Here is a 23,234-nt window from a genome sequence, read left to right as displayed (position 1 = left end):
GGGGTCTGGAGACTTTGACGCTATGGAGATGTGTCACCTTGGGCAAGTCCCTTTAGCCGTCTGAGTTCCAGTCGTATCATTTGCAAAGCGAGGGAACCGGATAAGGTATCTCCTAAGGCCCTTTCTAGATCTTTCATTCTGACTTTGTCACAGGATGCTACAACATTCACAGTTGGCCCTGTTTTTTCTGCCTCTACTTCATTCATCCATCAAGTTTTCAATCAAGTAAAGGCTCGCTTCATGCTCAGAAGGTACAAAGTTAAAAAGGACACAATTCATACCCTCTCAGAGCTTGATATAACCCTATGGTTATGTCTTAACGCAACATATGCTTTGAAGAAAGTATGTTCAAAGTGTGATAGGAACAAAGTATAAAAGGAGATCAGGGGTAAGGGGGAAAAAAGAAAAGAAAAGGAGATTAGTTCTATCTGTGGAGGCTACAATTTTTCACAGAGGAAGTGGCATTAGAGAGTAAGTATTCTTAAACAATTTTGCCAGGATGTGGTGGAAGAAGGGACACAGAGGACACTGCAGTTATGAGAAAGGTCCCAAAGACAAAGTGAATCTGGGGGACAGATTCCAAGTTCTCCATATGCCTGATCAGTAGCTATATGAGGTCCACGTATCAGGGCATGAGGCTGGAAAAAGATGGGAACCCTCTCTTTTTCTTCTTCTCATTTAACAAAAATCTCATTTTAGAATTATCCCAAGTTTCAAATACAAATCAAAACCACAATGAGATACCACCTCACGCCGGTCAGAGTGGCTAAAATGAACAAATCAGGAGACTATAGGTCCTGGTGAGGATGTGGAGAAACGGGCACCCTCCTACACTGCTGGTGGGAATGGAAGCTGGTGCAGCCCCTCTGGAAAACAGTATGGGGGTTCCTCAAAAAATTAACAATAGAACTCCCCTATGACCCAGCAGTAGCGCTGCTAGGAATTTACCCAAGGGATACAGGAGTGCTGATGCATAGGGGCACATGGACCCCAATGCTCATAGCAGCACTCTCCACAATAGCCAAAACATGGAAAGAGCCTAAGTGTCCATCACCTGATGAATGGATCAAGAAGATGTGGTTTATCTATGAGGAATTGACTAGTACAATTCCTGTTAGACTGCCTACAGTAAATAGGAAAATAAAGCCCAGGGTATCTATACAATGGAATACTACATGACAATGAGAATGAAATCTGGCCATGTGTAGCAACGTGGATGGAACTCAAGGGTGTTATGCTGAGCGAAATAAGTCAGGCAGAGAAAGAGAGATACCATATGTTTTCATTCATATGAGGATCAGGAGAAATGTGACAGAAGACCATGGGGGAGGGGAAGGGGGAAAAATAGTTATGGAGAGGGAGGGAGGCAACCATAAGAGATTCTTAAATACTGAGAACAAACAGGGATGGGGGGTGGGGGAGAAGGGAAGGGGGGTGATGTGCATGGAGGAGGGCACTTGTTGGGATGAGCACTGGCTGTTATATGGAAACCAACTTAACAATAAACTGTATTTAAAAAATAAAAAAATAAAATGAATGAGTCAAAATTAAAAAAAAAAAAAAAAGGATTATCCAAACATTCTAATTTTTAAGCCAGGGCTTCTCTGCCATTCTTGAAGTCTTACCCCCTCTAGGCTCTCCTCTGTGTTATAGATGCATCCCAAAATTTGGCCTGTTTATTTATGCCATCCTCCTGAAACCATTTAGGCATATCATTTGTTGAATATTTTCATGTAATGTATAAGGCAGCAAATAATAGCTTCATTTTACAGAGAGAAAAGTTAACATAAACACTGATTTGTAGATTACTCAATATCAGGTAAACAGACCTGAAATATACCCTGGCCCCCTCCTTCATGAAAATTCCATGACTCTATTTTTACCATAAAGTCAAGAGATAAGTAATCTTGACTGACAGGTGCAATATTACATTGGGACTGCCATAAGGGTCAGATTTTGAGTCAAGTATGGTGTTAAGGAACTAAATATTGTGAATACCATATAAGGTTAGGGAAGAAAGCATAACATAAATTAATACTCAGAATATGAGTTGGTAAGACTACAATCTTCTTGAGCCCATGAAAACAGCTGCTTCTTTCTCCCAGACTAAGTTTTTGATAAGGAAACATTTTGTCTTTTTAAAAATTCATGTGAGGGGTGCCTGCGTGGCTCAGTTGTTGGGCATCTGACTTTGGTTCAGGCCATGATCTCATAGTTCGTGGGTTCAAGCCCCGTGTCAGGCTCTGTGCTGACAGCTCAGAGCCTGGAGCCTGCTTCAGATTCTGCACACACTCTCTCTCCTTCTCCTCTTTCAAAAATTATAAACCTTGGGGCGCCCGGGTGGCTTAGTCGGTTAAGCGTCCGACTTTCGCTCAGGTCATGATCTCGCGGTTCGTGGGTTCGAGCCCCGCGTCGGGCTCTTTGCTGACTGCCAGCTCAGAGCCTGGAGCCTGTTTCAGTCTGTGACTCCCTCTCTCTCTGACCCTCCCCTGCTTACGCTGTCTCTCTCTCTCCTAGAAATAAATAAAAAGCATTAAAAAAAAAAAATTAAAAAAAAAATTATAAACCTTAAAACAGATTTTAAAAAAATCAGCTGGAGAGGTGGTTGGTCACCCAGACTTCACAAGACAGTAGCACCCAGGTGGGTCGCCAGCATCCAAGATTTGGCCTTATGGCCTGAGGGACCCAAAAATTCAACTATTCATTCTCCCCAAACTGATCAGGGGAGAATCTTTATATGGTGTCTCTTTATATTGTGTCTCTTTATATTGTGTCTCTAGCACCATCTACTGGGAAACAAAGTGCCTTTACTTGGATTCTGATTTGAAAGGGAGAAACCCAAGTCAGATAGCAAAGAGAAAGGGGAAAGGGACGAAGGAGAAGCTTAGAAGATTCTAAGAAACAGAGGATTAAGTATATTATATTGAAGTTACTTATATTAAGATGTTACCACTAAAACAAAATTACAAACTGTCTCACTTATCAGAAAGACACACACATATACACTCCATATAGTAAAAAGATTTCGAAAAGTAAACTAGAATTCACGAACAGAAAGCATACCATAAAACGTGATGACAGACTAAGAATGCTTAGAACATATATATGTCAGAGTAATGCCATAAAACGCCTCTCTTACACAATTGTCTCTCAGGTTGCATCACAAAGCAAACCCCAACAGAAGGCTGTGTATAAACCAAGTTATACACATAAAGATTGAAAACATGAAATTTCAAAAGCAAACCAAGCAAATAAAAGCCATATGAAAGCAGGGGGTCTCAATCTTAACATCAATATAAAGGTTGATTTCAGTACAGAAAGCAGGACGCTTTGTAATAATAAAGGATAGAATTCACAAGGCGCCCGGGTGGCTCAGTCGGTTAAGCATCCGACTCTTGACTTCGGCTCAGGGCATGATCTCATGTGAGCCGCAGGTTGAGCTCCACAACAGGCTGTGTGCTGACAGCACAGAGCCTGCTTGGGACTCTCTCTCTCTCTGCCCATCTCTTGTTCTCTCTCTCACTCTTTCTCAAAATAAATAAATAAACTTAAAAAAAAAAAAAGATGAAATTCACAATAAAAGTTAACCATATCTGAGATCATAAAAGAAAATCTCAGGTAATTTCACAAAATATGAGTAATATAGCCAATGCTTGACCTAGAAATGTTTTAACTCTTAATAATTCTTGGATCAAAAAGGAACTCAAACCCCCAAAACTAGCAATATCTAGAAAATAAGTAAATAATATATCATAATTATATATAAAGGAAATATATACTTACTATATTTTGGAATATATAATAAATGGGAATATGTTATCTTCATATATAACAAACTCCTACATGTGATATAAAGACAATCGCTCAGAAGAACACTGAAGCACTAAATACTTTTACTAATCCAAAAAATGTGAAAATAAATGAATTAGGAATCTAATGCAAGGTATTTGAAAAAGAATAACAAAATAGGGGCACCAGGGTGGCTCAGTTGGTTAGGTGTCCAACTTTGGCTCAGGTCATGATCTCATCGTTCGTGGGTTCAAGCCCCACCTTGGGCTCTGTGCTGACAGCTTAGAGCCTAGAGCCTGCTTTGGATTCCATGTCTTCCTCTCCTCTCTGCCCCTCCCCTGCTCGCACACTCTCTCTCTCTCAAAAATAAACAAAACATTTTTAAAAAAGAGTAACAAAATAAACCCAAGAGAACAAAATAAAAATTAACAGAAACAAAAGAAATTATGATTTTGAAAAGAGGGAAAATATAGTACTAATACACAAATCCAAGAGCTGCTTCATTGGAAGGAAAAAAACCCACAAAAATAGATAAAGCATCAGGCTACCTATTCAATGCACAAAGTTAGAAATGAGCATAGGCAACTACCACAGAGAGATGGAATTGAAAGGATCATAAGTTACTGTCTTCCTTGACTCTACACGTAAATGAAAGTAATATAGATGGGATGCATAAGTTCCTAGAAAAATATAAATTTATAATAATGACACCAGAAAAAAAGTTTTAAGTAGATTATCATAGAAAAAATAGAAATATGAATGGCACATAGAATTGTCTAATGAAATACATAGGAATAAGTTTAGTAACAACCTTGAAGACAAATTGAGTGAAAAGATCAACGTGGAAACAGGCTATATTGTTGTATGTGTGCACGGGTGTGCACTTACCCGCTGGATATCCTGGTATTATCTCCAGAAGGTGCGAGAGTAATCAGTAACTGTGGTTGCTTCTGTTGGAGAAAACTGGATCTGTGGGGAACAAAAATGAGAGAGATTCTTTGCATTGTATAGTATTTTGCACCTTTTACATTTGTTACCTTTTAAATTGGTAAATTACTAGTACAAATATTACCCATCACAAAATTCTCTTTCATGCAAGCAGAACAAAGGCAAAGAAAATAGTTGGTCTTCAAGAATGTCTTCAAAAAGAATGCTACTTGAGGTGCCTGGGTGGCTCAGTTAGTTGAGCATCCAACTTTGGCTCAGGTCATGATCTCATGGTTTGTGGGTTCAAGCCCCACATCAGGCTCTGTGCTGAATGCTTGCTCAGAGCCTAGAGCCTGTTTTGGATTGTGTCTCCTCTCTCTGCTCCTCCCCCGTCATGCTCTGTCTTACTCTGTCTCTCAAAAACAAATAACTGTAAATGAAAAAATATTTTTAAAAAAATGCTACTTAAGGCGCCTGGGTGGCTCAGTTGGTTGAGCATCCAACTTCGGCTCAAGTCATGATTTCATGGTTTGTGGGTTCAAGCCCCATGTCGGGCTCTGTGTTCAGGTTCTGTCTCCCTCTTTCTTTGCCCCTCCCCCACTTGCTCTCTGTCCCTCTTGCTCTAGCAAAAAAATATTAAAAATTTTTTTTAAATGCTAATTTTTCCTAATGCTGATTCTGGTAAGAGAAGGGTTCTTTTGTGTGCTTCCCAAACTCCCTTGGTCAAACAGTGGACACCAGGTTCTAGGATGGCATTGGCCGGGCCTCTGTGTCCCCCTCGGGTGTTTTGGACCCCAGGCATCCTCACAGCTCTGTGTGAACTTACAGAGTCCAATCTTCACGTACCAGGAGGATTATGTTTCTGAACAGCAGATCTGAGTTTACGAAAAAGACACTCTCAGGGCAACTGGGTGGTTCAGTCGGTTAAGCAGCCAACTCTTGATTTCAGCTCAGGTCATGAGCTCACATTTGTGAGATCGAGTCCCACGTCAGGCTCCTTATTGACAGTGTAGAGCCTGCTTGGGATTCTCTCTCTACCCCCCTCTCTCTTTGCCCCTCCCCCACCCCCCTTTCTCTGTGTCAAAATAAATATTAGGGAAAAAAAGGATGCCCACTTTCACGCAAAGATAGGAGCTTAATGTTTTCTTTAATATTTAGCAATACACAAAAGCAGAACTAAATGTTTTGAGTGGCTAAAACATTTACTTTTTTACTTGTTTAAATCTTTTAAGGTAAGGTACAGGTTCCTGATTTCAGACCCACTTTGCATGCTACCTCTCCCCGCTAAACCTGTGTAGAAACCACAGTTTACTTGTTTTTAGTCTTTTACTTGTTTAAATCTTTTAAGGTAAGGTACAGGTTCCTGATTTCAGACCCACTTTGCATGCTACCTCTCCCCGCTAAAACTGTGTAGAAACCACGTTCCTAAAGCCTCTCCGTCTGACCACATGAAAGGAAAAAGTAATTCTAACCTTAAAAGGGTTACGTTAACTAGCCTTTGTATTCACCTTTAAAATACATGATACAGCTCTAGGACAAAAGAAAACCTTTAAAGAAACTAAATTGGGCTTCCAGCTATGTAATGAGTAAGTCATGGGAATAAAAGGTAAACTGCCTAAGGGATATAGTTAATGGTACTGTAATAGCTCTGTGCGCGACAGATGGAAGCTATACTCACGGTGAGCGCAGCACAATGTATTGAGAAGTTGAATCGCTACATTGCATCCCTGAAACGGACGCGGTATTGTGTGTCACCTGTGCTCCCGTAAGAAACCATTTTTTAAGTAAATACAGAAACTAAACTGGATCATGGTGTGAGGCTCGGAAACGGGGTCCCTGTCCTCCTTCAAGAAAGCATGGCCAGAGTACTCCAGCCCGCTGCGCCTTTATCTGCCTCTTCCCACCAGGAGAAGTTGCTCCGGTACAAGGAACTGCCTTTGACCTCAGGAGGCCGGTGGAGCTTGGAAAACACCTGCAGGAGTTCCGCATCACCGGCTTTGACCACAATTTCTGTCTGAAGGGATCTAAAGACAAGCACTTCTGCGCCCGGTAGGTCCTTTTCCCTGACTGCCTCTGGCGGGAGGAGGAGATGCCACCTTTTCCCCTGGCCATCTCCATGCGTTCACTACGCTGCAGGGACCCGCGGAACCACGTCTTTTCGGAGCTCGGGTTCTGGTTGCGCAGAGCGGCGCCAGGGCGTCTCTCCCCTCTCCTGTCTCTCTTCGCTCCCTCTCTCTCCCCACCGGAGCCTGTTCTTTCAGGCCCGCTTTTTGTGAGAAGTCCTAATTCCTCCGGACCGGACTGAAGTCGCCTCCGCTTTCCTTGAACTTCCGGCGCCACGTCTGTGACGCAGGGCTCTCTCTCTCTCTCCCTCACTCTTTGTCTCGCTCTCCGCTAACTTCCGGGCTCCTCACGCCACCTCCGCCCGAGCACCTCACCACAGGCTTGGCACCAGGAAATAAATGTCTGTAGAATAAGTGGGTTTTCAATAAAGCAGAGAAAATGATTCCAACTCTTAATAGAAACTTCGAATGCCTTCTCTCGCTCAGAGCCCCAGTCCCTGTGTTCTCCAGCTGGAGTCCACCATTCTCCTCTACCTTTCTCTTTCTACTGCCCCCGCCTGGTGGAGACTCTCCTGCCTTCTCTCCATTATTCGAGGCCTGGCCCTTCTCTTCCCGAACATCTTTCCCTCAACCTCTTGATTGACTATATACATTGTTGGGATGTCTTTACCTCTCAGTAAGATGGTAAGACTGAGGCTTTTCTTCATCCACATCCCTTCAACACCAAGTATGGGACTGGGTAGGTGCTCTTAGCTCCGGAGAGGCCTGGGATTTTTTTGTTTTTATAAAAAGGAAACCGTGAATCTAGCAGAAACCGACAGCACATCTGTTCTCGGGGGAGATCTGACTCAAAAGCACGGCCTGCTCTAGCCCCAGGGAACGGCGACAGTTTAATTTAGAAAAGCATCTTTTCTCTTTCCAAAGACACAGCTGGTGGCTTTGCCAGGCCAAGCAGAGCGCCAGCTATTCCTGAGAAAGAATCTCAGCCCCTCCGGAATCGGACCACTGTGTCTCTGCACCCCAGCCGCCCCCCAAGCCCCCCAGCATACATACACACAGGACCGGCTGGGGTGAGCCTTTCTCAGAGATGCCAAGAATCAGTGAGAAGCTGCTACTGGAGGATCCTCAGGACCACCAGCTCATGCCTCACCCATGAGACTGCGAGAATTTCCCATCATGCTCTTCTCATCTTTGTCTCCATGTATCTTGTCCCTGCTCTGTTCCTGGCTCTGATTACCGTCTCAAGGCTGTTTCCCAGCTCCCACTGTCCCTGCTGGCTTTTCCAAGCCCTGTACCTCTGTGATTTGCTTCATCCCCAGGGTCTGTCATGCCGGAAGCGGGCGGGTTCTGGAAGTGTACACCACCCAGCCCGGGGTCCAGTTTTACACAGGCAACTTCCTGGATGGCACGCTGAAGGGCAAGAGCGGAGCAGTCTATGCCAAGCACTCTGGCTTCTGCCTCGAGACCCAGAGCTGGCCTGATGCAGTCAATCAGGTAAAGCTACAGGCCGGCCTCTCCGTGGTGCTGCGTCCACGGTCGCTCTGTATGACAGAGATCACAACATTCCAGTCAGCTCTGACTCAGAAGTCCACGTGTGTTCTCTAAGTCACGATAAGCACAAGAAACCCATAGCCAAGCTACTAACGTAGCATTTACGTATTTTTAAAAATCTCTTTTGTGCCTTCGAAGCCTTTACTCAAGTTTAATGTTGCTCCTTGTCAACAGTATGCATCTTTTGCAAACACGCTTTTAAGGTGGTCCTGTCGTCTCTTCCTGTTTGTTTGCTGGTAACTTCTTTTTCTAGCCACTGCCTAGAGAAGTGCTCCACAAAGCACCAGCTCAAAAGGTGCTTGCAGCTTGCCCCGGAATGTAAATCCACACAGGGAAGTCCTGCTGCAGCAACACGTGCTCAGCGATGTAGCTGATTTTCATTCCGGCTCAAGTTCCTTAGCTCATTGCAAACCGGTAACAAACAGTAGTTATATTGGCAACTGGATCTCAGAGCTGGTCTAGAGACTAGTCCAGAAGCCATTCTGAATGGCTAAGGGCACGACCCAGACTGCCAAGGTGTAACCTGTATTGTTTTTCCCTCCACAGCCCCACTTCCCTTCTGTGCTGCTGAGGCCTGGTGAGGAGTATGACCACACCACTTGGTTCAAGTTTTCGGTAGCTTAAGGAAGTGTAAAGGCATGACCTCCAGGGTCAGGCTGGGAGCCCCTTCGACCGCCTGTCTCCTGTCCAGAGAGGAGATGAAGATTTAGAGGCTTTACAAGTGATCCTGTGACTCAAAAATCATATAAAGGGTAGCTTCACAATAATTAGTCTGAATTTTGCGTTCCTTTCCCGGTGACTGGCTACGGGTCAGTCTAATAACCAGCTCTATCCTCCGTGTGGTTAAGAGGATCCAACCACCGATGTTGTCGCCTAAGCCCTGACCCTAACCCGGAAGGGGTACCCAGCTCCTTGCTTTGTTGGCTCTGTCTCTCTACCCTGCTTTCTTCTCTTTACCCTTTTCTTTGATCCTACTCTCATTCCCTTTCTTTGTCTTCCTCTGCACCTCAAGCCACCTCATCCTGTGCAGCACAGTCACATTGATAAGGCAGCAGACGACTGAGTGAAGGAGCCGGGGCTTAGGGAGGGTAAATGACCCTCATAAAGGCACACAGCCAGGAGAAGTTTTAGCGAGGGTTTGACATCAGGTCATGCACATTCAAGTCCCCTTCTATGCTTCTATTTCAGTCTGCCAAAGCATTCCTAGGATCACTGGTGGGCACAGGGGATTCTGACATTTCTTTGTTAGGGGGCCAGCCTTTCTTTCCAGAGTCACACTCATAAGAAGCATTAGTTTGAGTTTGAGTTTAGCTGTCTCTAAGGATATGACTTAAAGAGCCAGGTCAAAATATCCAGAAGAATCTGTAATTTTGATCCCTGCCTTTGGGGCAGAGAAAGCCCCAGCCCAGCCAAGGCATGGGAAGAAAGCAAGCCACTGGAGACAGAGCTGTGTTAGTGTGGACAGAGGGCCTTACCTGAGGACTGACTGTACATTGCACCTGGCACAAGACATTGTGTTACATAGTTGACGCTGGAGCTCCCCACCTTTCCTAACAATTGAATCATCAGTGATGCATTTGGGTTGGTGGTTGGTTTAGGTTTTGAAAGATATGTATCTTCTACTATTATATACTAACAATCAGTTGAAATAAAACCAGAACTTGCACCTTCAGAAGACTCCCAGTGTCTTCGTTCATCTTTAAAATCCGTCAGACATGGACCTTTGGGAAACTGACCATGTATAGGTGTGTTCTGATTCCACTGCGCTCTCTTCCAGTACGAGCCCCAGCGCCTTCCTAGAAGAAAGCCAGTTAACTGGCTGATTACTGAGCTTCTCATACTTCCTGAGTAACCACAATAAACCAAAACAACCATTTATTTCTTCCAATCGTTTCAGCATGGATTTTTTGGATACCTACTGTGTATACAGTTCTCTGCTGAGTCTTAAGGAATTCAAGAAGTAATGTCTAAGATGTAGTGTGTTCCCTCAGTGACATCAGTCTCTCTGGAGGAGACATGGCGAAAAGTGACAATCAGATGATGTAGAATTGCACCATGACAGACCAAACCCTGCGTGCCAACTTTACTGCTGGCTTTTACTACATGGGCAAACGATCCAATTTTGGAGATTGGGTAAGGGAAAGGGATTAGACCTGAGATGTCTGGAAGGTAAGTCCACGTCCGCAGGGCTAGAACTGAAACTGGCCACTGGTCCAGTTCTTCTTCAGCAGGCCTTCCCTGTGCCCATGATGAAAGACCTGAAAAGGTGGACAGCAAACTCTTCAGGCAGCCAGGGCACTGAGCAACAGACGCTGAGGCCCAGGACCTGGGGTCCTGTGTCTCTTCCCAAGTGGCTTTGAGCAGACAGTGGAGGGGTCCTCACCACATTACTCTTTAGAGCCCTGCACAACGTCTACTTCCATCACATATCCTTCTTCTAGGACCCTTTGGACAATCAAATTCTTACCCTGTTACCATCTTACCTGGATTCTCCTCCTGCATGTAAGCCATTGCCATTAGGATTGCCAAAAGGATGTTTGAAGAAGTTATTTCAGCTGATCCTTACAGCCTGTAATGAGGTATCAGAATCCCCATTGAAAATAAGAGGTCATTGGGGTGCCTGGGTGGCTCAGTTGGTTAAGCGTGTGACTTCGGCTCAGGTCATGATCTCACAGTTTGTAGGTTCGAGCCCCACGTCGGACTCTGTGCTGTGCTCTGTGCTGCTCTGTGCACGTCGGGCTGAGCCTGGAGCCTGCTTCGGATTCTGTGTCACCCTCTCTCTCTGCTCCTCCCCTGCTCATGCTCTCTCTCGCTCTTGCTCTCAAAAATAAACAAACATTAAAAAAAATAAAAAAAGAAAAAAGAGGTCACTAGCTGGAAAAAGTAATAGTACTGATCCAGAACGGAAGACCTTCAATAAGAAGCCCTGGGTATGCTCTGCTGGCACCACACTCCAAAAAAAGTCCCAAGTTTTTCTATTCAGAGGGAGAAGTCGAAGATTCATAACATACAGTACTGATAAATGGAGAATTTTTACTCAGTCACCATCAGTAGTAATGCAGACTAAGGCAACTTTTTTTGGAGGGAAATTTGGCAGAATCTATCAATACTGGCAAACTTGCAAAACTCATGATCTAGTAATTCCACTTTTAGAAATCTTTTCTATAGAAGTCGGTCCGAGAAAGATCTCACATGATTCGTCATATGTGGAATTTGAGAAACTTAACAGATGATCAGAGGGGAAAGGAAGGAAAAGGAAGATAAAAACAGGGAGGCAAACCATAAAAGGCTCTTAAGTACAGAGGACAAACAGAGGGTTGATGGGGTGGGGAAAATGGGTGATGGGCATTAAGGAGAGCGCCTGTTGGGATGAGCTCTGGGTGTCATATATAAGTGACGATATAAGTTGGGATTCATACAATCTAATCAGTAACAATGAAAAATTGAAAACTACCTAACAGGCATCAATACAAGAATGGATAAATAATAATCCATACAATGGAATACTGTGTGGCCACTAAAAGAGGAGATCAGGGGCTCCTGAGTGGCTCAGTTAAGTGACCAACTCTTGATTTTGGTTCGAGTCATGAGCTCACACAGCTCGTGAGTTCAAGGCCCCCTGCTGAAAGCACATCTGCTTGGGATTCTCTCTCCCTCTCTCTCTGTTCCTCCCCTGCTCATGCTCTCTCAAAATAAGCTTTAAATTAAAAAAATAAAATAAAATTGGGATGTAGGGTGGCTCCATCCAACTTCAGCTCAGGTCATGATCTCACAGTCCATGAGTTTGAGCCCTGCATCAGGCTCTGTGCCAAAAGCTCAGAGCCTGGAGTCTGCTTCAGAATCTGTGTCTTCCTCCCTCTTTGCCCCTCCCTTGCTCATGCTCTGTCTCTCTCACTCTCAAAAATGAATGTTAAAAAGAATTTTATTTTTAAATCAAATAAATCTAGAAGGGCTAATCAAGTTACTAAGATTTGGGTCCTCTAGCAAATAGAATTTGGAGGAGAATTGAGGACTTTCACTTTTAGCTTTATTTATATTGTTTGAATTGCCAAAGACCAGCATCTTCCATTGGCAAAATTTTAAATCAGCGCGATGCCTGGGTGGCTCAGTCAGTTAAGCGGCTGACTTTGGCTCAGGTCATGATCTCATGGTCCGAGTTCGAGCCCTGGGTCGGGCTCTGTGCTGACAGCTCAGAGCTTGGAGCCTGCTTCAGATTCTGTGTCTCCATCTCTCTGCCCCTCCCCCGCTCATGCTCTGTCTCTCTCCCTCAAAAATCATTAAACATTAAAAACAAAAATTTAAAAAAAAATTTAAGTCAGAAAATGAGGGGGTAAATGACACCAATTTTTTAAAATTTTATTTTAATGTTTTATTTATTTTTGAGAGAGAGAGAGAGAGAGTGTGTGTGAGCAGGAGAGGGTCAGAGAGAGAAGGAGATACGGAATCCAAAGACAGGCTCCAGGCTCTGAGCAGTCAGCACGGAGCCCGATGTGGGGCTCGAACCCACGAAGAACCATGAGATCATGACTGAGCTGAAGTCAGATGCTTAACTGACTAAGCCACCCAGGCGCCCCAGTAAATGACACTTTAAAATATATGTATATTTCAGGGGTGCCTGGGTGGCTCAGTTGGCTGGGCGTCCAGCTATTAGTTTCAGCTCAGGTCATGATTTCATGGTTTGTGGTTTCAAGCTGCACATCAGGCTCCGTGCTAACAGTGCAGGGCCTGCCTGCTTGGAATTCTCTCTCCTTCTCCCACTTGTGCACTCTGTCTCTCTCTCTCTCAAAATAAATAAACTTAACAAAATAAATTAAAATTAAAAAAAATTCTAACTTAGATTTGTAACTACTGTACGAAAAATTCCCATATACCCCCTACTCAGAGATCCCATTCAAATTCCACCACCTATCTCAATGTCCTTCCTGGCAAAAGGGCCCAACCCAGGAGCACAAATTGCACTTAATTTCTTCAGTGTCCTCCAATCAGGTACCATCCCAGTCCTCTCTTGACCTTTACAACCTTCTCTCTGTCTCTCAAAATAATAAAGAGCCATAAAACATTTTTTAATATATAAATTACAAATAAAAAAGTAACATCTTCCAGTCATTAAAAAAGTAATAAAATAAAAAATAAAGAGTTACTTAGCCCCAGTAAGGATATGCACCTGTAGGGCAGTTGGAAGATGCTGGTAATTGTGTTTATGAAAGACATTAAAAAGGTTAAGTCAAGCTACAAATCTGATGAAAGCGTTTTAGAGAAATTGATCTTCTGTGGTAACAACGAAGCTCTCCCTTTTCATGAAATACACACAGGAAAGAGAACTTTGATTTGCCTGAGAAAAGACCTACTACATAGTTACGAGATACGTAGACCGTGACAGGGGATTTATGAACTCACTGAAGGTGCCAGCAAGAAACAAAACTTAACAGTCTAATAACAGGACCCTTTTAGTTTATGTGAGGTGATGAAGACAAAAATGGCATTCAATATGAAAAACACCACACAACCACAGAATTATTAAAGCCTTGTTGAGAATGCAAATTAAGTCTCTAGGGCCCCAGGAGTCCATCCCTTCTTTACCATATATCCCCTACTACCCACAACCAGACTAGTGCAATTATTTTGATTTCTGGTCCTTCATAGGTGAGCATATCATTGACTTCGGGTCAATGATGTATGGATTCCTGTTTCAAATTCATGGAACTTACAAGTTCTTATCATTCGCTGTGGGACTATCACTTTTCCAATTCCCATCATTTTTTTTTTTTAACGTTTTATTTATTTCTAGGAGAGAGAGAGAGAGGGGAGCAGGGGAGGGTCAGAGAGAGAGGGAGTCACAGATGGAAACAGGCTCCAGGCTCTGAGCTGGGAGTCAGCACAGAGCCCGACGCGGGGCTCGAACCCACGAACCGCGAGATCATGACCTAAGCGAAAGTTGGACGCTTAACCGACTAAGCCACCCAGGCGCCCCTCCAATTCCCATCATTTTGCCTAACAAGGTAAGATTACTCAACACCTGCACAAACGTTGCTGTAAAGACATAAACTAAGAGGGTACGCTGTGGAGGATGAACTATTGTGACTGTCAGGTAACCAAAGGCAGTCCGATCTCAAAGGACTAAAGGAACTCAGTGTCAATGACTCCATGGATAGTCTGCAAAAAGTGGAACAGGAGAAAATACAGGACTACCAGCAGAAGACAGAAAGGAAACGCAGTACATACCTTCTGCTCCCTAGCCAGTTCCCATTCTTAGTCATAATCACCGTAAACAATTGGATCACCAGTTTGCAGTGGGCTATATAAACAGTTATGACAGGAGTACACTCTTTCTCCAAGTTTCAACTTCTCCTCCAATTACTCAAATCATAATTCAAGTCTCAGATGCTTTGGGCAGCACTTCCAGCTGTAGCCAAGTTACTTAAGGAGCTCAGCAAATCCTCTCCTCAGAAATGTAACTGTAATGCTAGAGGGGAAGAGAAGAAAAAAAGGTGGCAAGACAATTTTGGTGCTCTGGAAACTGGCCCAAAGCATACAACAATCTGAGGTGTGTTTGTTTGGAAAACCGCTGAACTCTGTGGAGGAACAGTGGGAGACTCTGGCGTTCTAACCCGGGGCTGGTACCATTTCTCGACTCCCCCAGCTCTGTCATTGTGGTGGTTCTGTCCGGGCAAAACAGAGCCTGAAGACCAGCAGGTTGCTGTGGGTCACTCAATTCGAAGTGACGGGCGATACCAACATCCAGTAGCTTTATCAACAGAAGTAATGATCGGATTGCTATGCAAGCAGGGACACCTGATGGCTCTACTGCTTTGAGGTTGCAAACTGGCTGGAGCATGTAGCTTTCTGGCCGATCAGAAGCTGCACTCATGCATAGAAGAGACCAGAGAGGTCCAAGCTATATACTCCTGGCATTCATGTACACAGGAAATTAAAAGGGGTTCCAGAGAAAGTAAAAGCCAGGACAGACCTGAGAACAGCCCAAACACTTAAGTCACTCCCCATCTACAAACAGATCCATCAGCAGAGGGCAGAAATATGACTGGATGAGGCATCTGTCTGGTGGCTGGCTGACCACTAAGCCATGCAGACACAGGGCAACCCCGTCGAAAACTGAGCTTAAAAATAAACACAAGGAAGTTTTTAAAAAATAACCAAAAAACTGAATAGAACCAGATTATATAAAAAAGAACCCAGTGAAACTGTAAGGTTGAAATGTACAATAACAAATGAAAAGTTCACTAGAGAAGCTTGCCAATAGATGACAGGAAAAAAAACAAGTGAACTTGAAGACAAATCAATAGAAATTATTCAATCTGAAGAACAGAGAAAAGAGACTGAAGAAAACAAAACAGCAGCCTGGAGACCTGTGGACATAGCAGGCACATCACCAGATGTGTAGTGAGAGTCCAAAAAGGAGAGGAAAGAAACGGTCAGAAAAATATTTCAAAACACAATGGCAAAAAAACCTCAAAGTTGATAAAAGTCATTAATCTATACATCCAAAAACACAAATGATTTTAAGAGGAATAAATACAAAGACACCTAGATATATACTATTTAAACTGTTGAATGCCAAAAAAACCCCAAAAACAAAAAACAAAAAAAAAAACCAAAGAGAAAATGTGAAAGCAAGAGAAAAAAAAATAATCCATTACTACAGAGGACCAATTAACATCTGACTCTTCATTTGAAACAATGGGAGTCCAGGAGGCAGCGGAATGACATAATCAGAGTGCTTAAAAACCAAAGACTCTCTATCACACAAATCCGCTCTTCAAAAGCAAAGGTGAAATGAAAATATTGAGGGAATTCATTGCTAGCAGACCTGCCTTATCAGAAATACTGGAGCAAGTCCTTCATGCTAAAAGGAAATTAAGACCACAACTTGAATCCTTGGAAAGAAACGAAGATCAGAAATGAGATGGATACATGGATTAACGAAATAGGGTCTGTATATTTTCTCATCTCTTCTATAAAGACACAAGACTGTATAAAGCAATCATTGTAACACTGTATCACTGAGTTTATAATACATACTGCACAAGGGAGGGAAGTCCAGGAAAAGGAAATACATTGGAGCAAACTTTCTGAATTTTGCCAGAATATTAATCCGAAGTAGACTGTGATAAGTGAAGATATAACAACTATGGAAATAACTCACAAATATAGCAAAAAAGAAAATCAAAAGGGATTAAAATCATAACCTAAAAGAAATTTAATACAAAAGGCAGGTACAGGAGGAAGAAGGGGGAAAAGATAGGAGATACATAGAAAATAAAATAGGAAATACCAAAATAAAAAGAGAAAAAACAAAAAAAATAGCAATTGTAAATCCAGCCATATCAATAATTCTATTAACTATAGATGACTTAAATACCCCAAAAGGCAGAGTTCTGTCAGACTGAATTTAACAAGCAAGACAGAGCTTAAACTAACTATATGCATCAATAGGCTAAAAGTAAGTGGATGGAAAAGACCTGCCACATACAAGACAGTAATCGATAGACAGCTGGATTGACTATATTGATATCAGACAAAATAGATTTTTAAAACAAGAACTATTCATAGAGACAAAGGTATTTCATATTAAAGCATCAATGCATCAGAAAGATACAACAATTATAAACGTTACGTATGCAGCTAAAAGAGTTGTAGATGCTTTGAAGCAGTAATTATGACCAGAGGTCATGCCTGGAGTCGCCTTAGTGTTGGGGTAAAACCAACAGTTCTAGTAAATACTGCTTCAAATTTCCTGAACAGAATGTTAGTTTTGTTTTTTTAAGATGAATATTTTTCTGAGCACAGTGACCTCTACTGGTATGTTTATAAATTAAAATACAGTTTCTGCCATCATAAAGGTTCCCTCCCAGCACAGGGTCATTTGCTTAGAGAGAAAGGAAAAGAGAAACATAAAGTATATATATTAGAACCCTCTTTTGAATCACATGAGTACTGCAAACTTTCTTACTATATAGCAGCAATAAGCCAGGCCAATCTGTCCAGTAACTAGCGAACGAGGAGAGGGCCCTCACTAACCCCTACAGCATTATGTTAGAATCACCAGGTTCGATTGTTAAATATTAATGCTCAGGCATCACCCTCAGCAATTTTGATTTCATTGGAATGTTTTTTAAGGCTTCTGGGGCAACCTAATGTGTAATTAGGGATGAGACGCTGCCCTAGAGTAAAAGCTTTCACCAATATTACAAGTACAAATGTTTAGCTAGAATTTGCCCCCTAGCTTCATGAAGCACTTCCTCAAGAATGAGTCACAGAGAAACAATCTTCCTAGACCAGACGTATATTTTGGTAGGGCCACTGCAACACTACCAGTAATGGCACCCAAGATCTGCAGAAATAATTATACTGAAGATGGTGAATGGCTGAAGATAAGTATATAAACCAGGGATGGCATTTTCTGTAAATGGTCAAAGAGTAAATAAATATTTTAAACTTTTGGGACTTCCAGTCTGTCACAATTATTCAGCTCTGCCACTGTAATACAAAAAGTCAAGAGACAATAGGTAAACAAATAAGCCTGGCCACGTTCCAGTAATTCTTTACAGATACTACAATTTGAATTTCACGTCATTAAGTGTTATTATACTTCTAGTTTTTTTCAACCACACAAAAATGTAGAAACCATCTTAGCTCATTAGCTGTATGAAAACAGCAGTGGGCCAGATCTGGCCTATGGGCCACAATTTTCTGAATCCTGGTCTAAATAAATAGCCTAGCACTCTGAAAGAATATAAACATTTAAAGCATCGTGTCACAATCTTTAAAGAAAGCAGTGCGTTCTTATTTTAAGAGTCCTGGAACTCTGATGATGGTCCTTGTGACAATGACCCAAGATGAACTAGCCCATCTACCTTTACCTCTGCCATATATACTTGCTTTACAGCCAGATTTTTTTATCCTTGGCATTGAAAGAATTCATTCTCTGGTCCAGATTTCTTGAAGATATGCTACATCCCAAAATAAAAACTTAACAGTACATTTGTAGAGGATCACATCCAGCTGCCTTTATTTAAGCTTTGGTCACGGAGGACAGCCCAGGGAACCTGCAGAGCTGAGTAGGATATAACCTTAGGCAGCAGATAGTCAGATGAAATGGTTGCTGTTGGTCTAATGACTTGACCTTTCTTACATGGGATAGGCTGACTTACCTGGGCTCACCAGCTCTTGGAGTGGTGGGTAAGTCTCCACCCTTCTCTGCAGAGAACTTTCTGTGCAGAAATTTTCCACGTCCTTTCTGAGAATTCCTTAAGTTTAACCCAGATGAGGAGAAAAGAAACCATGACTCGAGTTGCAGAGCCGAGTTGGGCATTGTAAACAGCGGCCTATGGATCTAGATCCTCTGCAGACAGATTTAGAAAGGAGTCATTCTTAGAGGTAGCTAAATAGAAATGTGAGCTTTAAATTGAAATGGTGATTACAGAGGTCTCAGAGAAGAGAGAAGGTTCCAATTCTATATCCTTGGTTTAATAGATTAGAATTCATTCATTCATCCATTAATTAACTTTCCTCCATCAAATATTTAAGTGTTAAATACTAGGCAGTGAGAAAAACAGAACAAGGCCCCATACCTGTTGTCACAATTAGCCTTTTGGTGGCATACCTGTAGAGAAGTAACAGGCAATTACAGTGTAAAGAGGAATCCCACTTGAGAAGTTCAGTGTGGAGAGCAAAGGAACCTAAACCAGGCTTTTGAATACATGGAAACTTTCCTGAATAGGGGAAAACATGCGTTTTACCACAGTTAAAAGAAAAACCAAAAACTATGCTGAGACACCATTTTTCAACACAAGATTGGTAAAATTAACAAGCTTGAAATCCCACCATGGGGTTACACAGTGTGTACCATGCAGGCAATGGTACAGAGAAACAAGAAACTCCTTTACCTTGTCACCAGAGTAAATATCAATATCTTAACAAAACTATAAATGTAGGGGTGCCTGGGTGGCTCAGTAGGTTTGCATCCAACTTCGGCTCAGGTCATGATCTCATGGTTTGCGGGTTCAAGTCCTGCATCGGGCTCTGTGCTGACAGCTCAGAGCCCGGAGCCTGTTTCATATTCTGTGTCTCCTTCTCTCAAAAGTAAATAAACATTAAACATAAAAAAATAAAATTGTGTACATACACACACACACAGACCCTTTGACCCAGCAATTCAACTTCTAGGGTTTATCCCATACATACCGGGTCACACGTGCCAATGTAGGTGTATTCACTATACGTATATGTATTCACTATAGCCTTGTTACTGTTATCAGAAAACAACCCCCGTATCCATTGAGAGGGAACTAACCAATTCCTATTACTTTGCTCAAAAACTCTCAGTAGAAAAGAAGTCCTATATGATCCATATCCTACACCCCTCTCCCTTCCTATGCCGTCTCTTCCCAATCTCCCCCACTCTGTTCACTTCATACCGGCCTCCTTACCCAACTCAAACCACTTCAGGGCCTCTGTACTTACTGTGCCCTCTCCCTAGAACACTCTTTCTCCCCAAGCTGATGTGCCTTACTTCCTCATGTGTGCAAATGTTACTAACAGAGGCCTCCCTTAGACACCTTTTACCCAACACCAACCACTCCCTTTCTCTCCCCCTGCTTCATTGTTGTGCGAATCAGGTATTACCCACCTATTTGTTCATTTGTCTCTCCAGAACTTAAAGCTCCAGGAAGATAAAGACTTTGTTCACCTGCTTTCCAAGGCTAATGGTACCTGGCACATTGAAGAAGGCACAAAAGTTATCTGCGTAAATTATGCAACATCCAGGAACTAAATAGCATGCAACATAAAAAAAATGAGTGCCATTTTTATGTATATGGAAGAACACCAAAATGTTAAATGAGAAAAGGGGACATCTATTTTGTGTTAAAAGGAAAAAAGGGAAAATATCTATACCTACTGCTTGGGCTATATTAACTGGTAACAATGGTTGCCTTTGGGGACATAAGTGGACAGCTGAGTCAGGGTTATGGTGCCTTCTCAGTATATACACCTTGAATATTACCGTCAAAAAAATGAAAGAAAATGGAAAGTTGGGCAGGTGGCCTGCGGGAAAAGGAAAAAGCACTAGGTTCAAGAAGCAGCCTCGAGGATCACCTGGGGGCTCAGTCAGTTAAGCGTCTGACTTCAGCTCAGGTCATGATCTTGCGGTTCGTGAGTCTGAGCCCCATGTCGGGTGGGCTCTGTGCTGAAAGCTCAGAACTTGAAGCCTGCTTCAGATTCTGTGTCTCCCTCCGTCTCTGCCCCTCACGAGCTCACACTCTCAAAAATAAGCATTAAAAAAAATTTTTTTAAATAAAAATAATTAAAAAAAAAAAAGCAGCAGCCTTGAGAGTGCGTTAACAATTAATTGGCTACTGCATCCCACATGTTCCGCTTATCCTTCTATCCAGCATCTTCGCCTCGTGAGGTCTGAAAAGAAAATAGCCAAGTTATTAGCAAATCAACAACGAGTCATGGGTTGTATTTTCTGATTTTCCCATATGGCTTTTTTTTAAAAGAGAAATAAGGTGCTTTATTGATTAGAAAACCAAGGGCTTTGAAGCAATAGGTTAAGATCCAAACATTTCCTACCTCCTAATAGGATAAAAGTAAACATAAATATCACTGAACCCATTTCCTCCTGTGAGATGGGTTTAACAGCACTATACTGTGGTGTGGATCAATGTCCTTCATCTTTTTAATGGGGAAACCTTTTTAATGGGGAAAAAAACAACCATCAGGCTTTCAAACTGCCTGCTAGTGCTTCCCTGCCACCCTCCCTTCAAGATCGTTCTGGATATGACAGCTTGAATACTACCATTTACCAGAAACGTAGGCATCTTCACTCCAGGTCTTTGGCTTGTCACCAGTTTTCACCACCCTCTGCACACTCCAAGACCAGCTATGCCCCTAGTACCTGTTACTTTGACCTTTACTTCCGGCCTTTCCAGCTATACAATTACATATACATCTGATATGTTGTACCCTCCCCTTCCAAAGGTCTCCAAACAGTTGCTCAGTAAGAGCCAGATCTGATTCTTTGCGATTATTCTTCACCGATTACTCTTTGCCAGCCTGTCCGTTTTACAGTTTATACTTCCTTTTAACATATCTTGCAAATCACCATGCTCCTTTAGACGTCAAGATAGGTTACACAAAGATGACAATCACAATCCTAAACCACCATTCATTTAACCAAATGTCAAAGTGATAGCATTTCAAAGCTCCCTCCGATTTTTCACTGTCCTCAAGGGGGTATGGCAAGATGGCAGGACCACTTTCACTTTATGCTTAGCCTAGTTCCAAATCCAGAGGAAAACTACCACTGTGAAATCAAGGGTATGCATTACCTACCTCTCAACACCTCTCTGTAGGTGAGAAGACTGAAAGATTCTATGTCTAAAGTACTCAGTGTCTGATGTGTTCAATTAGCCACCAAGTACTGCCAGGCTTTTTAGGAGTTAGGTCTAGACTAGCACTTATCAAATCAGTCACATCAATTTAGCATTCCCAACATCTAAAAATGCAAACAAAGAGTACACTGCATCAACATGTATCATGTTCAGATGTATACTAATCACCGATGTAGCTGCTGTCAAGCACGTGAAAGGTCCTGATCTAGGTATCTGGTGTTCCCTCCCCATCAAGGGCTGGCCTTCCTGTGCTTAGACCCATTTTTGCCCCTACTCCTCCTCCATATCCTTTTTGGTCTCCTGTACTAATCCCTAGGTTGCTGCTGGTAATCCATCCCAAAGCTACGGGATTAAGGATTCCTACTCTTGGCTCAGCACTCCCACTTCGAAAAATTGAGTATCAGGATTGTTTGTTCTCTGCAGATTTATTAAGTGAACTTATCTTTGTATAATACAGAACAATTAAAGCTGACCAAGTGCAACAAACAAGCCTGCCGTTTATACACATAGCTTTACACCATTATAATTCAGCCAGTTGTCAAAATTCTGAAAACAAAGCATCCAATCTTCCAACACACTAGTGATCATTCAGACCAAATAAATTTGATGCAGACCAGTATTCCCCTTTTTTTTTGGACCAATGCTAAAGAATACCTGGTAAAAGCTTGACCAGAAAACTCAAAATTAACTATTGACTACCCTACTAAAGTCTGAGTAAAGAGTCTACCAGCTATATTCTAAGATCTACCAGATGCTACAAAAACAACTACATGAGATGTTGCTAAACGTAGGTTAGATTTACAAAACTGCTTCAGTCTCATTAACATTTCAGATTGACATCTTTGTAATTACTTTGCACCAGCCTGGCAAAATAAGATGTTGGTAGTCAGGAACTGAAAAACCTAGGATAGGAACTAATAATCTCTGCTCAGAATAAGGCTATCCATTTCAAGAAGAGTATCTGGACTGGAAAATTTTGCAAAGCTGGTTTACATGAAGATGTTTTGTCCCAAATTCAGACAATTCCTCCAACATGCAAAAGTTGTGGTATAAAATTAATGTTGAAAACAAAGAAACAAAAGAACATTGGGTAGAATTTACTAAAATCAGGAGTTCTAATTTGACACCATCCCATCTAATAGCCTGAAAACCTCAATTAAATTGTTACTATCCTAAGAAGCCTTTGGAATCCACGATCCCTCTAGGTTGACAGAGTCCATTAGAGCTTGCTAATATCTAGTAACACCAACTCCAACAGATTCATTTAGGGACTTCTCAGATACACTTAAGCTATTAAGAGGACTTGAATTCTTGTCTTACCCAACTCTAAGGATAAAAAGGAATTTTCCAAGTGTATGTATACTACAGCTAATGATGTTCATGACTCAAATAACACCATTAATGAATATAGGTCAGTATGAATTAGTTAATGTCAAGGTTTACCCTCTGAATCTTAACAAACTGAGTATTAATATTGAACACAAATCAAAAA

The 23,234-nt window shown here is 42.2% G+C and overlaps 1 protein-coding gene across 1 annotated transcript in view; it reads left to right on the top strand.

Annotated features, from left to right (window-relative positions):
• The window catches only part of GALM (galactose mutarotase), a 52,894-nt gene extending 42,889 nt beyond the window's left edge, over positions 1-10,005 (top strand). Inside the window, exons 5-7 of the mRNA XM_077764254.1 lie at positions 6,624-6,765; positions 8,099-8,273; positions 8,877-10,005. Of these exons, the coding sequence (XP_077620380.1) occupies positions 6,624-6,765; positions 8,099-8,273; positions 8,877-8,954 (395 nt within the window). The 3' untranslated portion in view covers positions 8,955-10,005. The remainder of the gene's footprint in view (positions 1-6,623; positions 6,766-8,098; positions 8,274-8,876) is intronic.
• The last annotated feature ends 13,229 nt before the right edge of the window (positions 10,006-23,234 follow it).

The sequence above is a fragment of the Crocuta crocuta genome, unplaced genomic scaffold (genome assembly GCF_008692635.1).
Source record: "Crocuta crocuta isolate KB4526 unplaced genomic scaffold, BGI_CrCroc_1.0 scaffold164, whole genome shotgun sequence".
In the NCBI taxonomy this organism is placed as follows: domain Eukaryota; kingdom Metazoa; phylum Chordata; class Mammalia; order Carnivora; family Hyaenidae; genus Crocuta; species Crocuta crocuta.
Note: the sequence above shows the minus strand (reverse complement) of the source record. Positions and strands in the feature narration are given on the sequence as shown.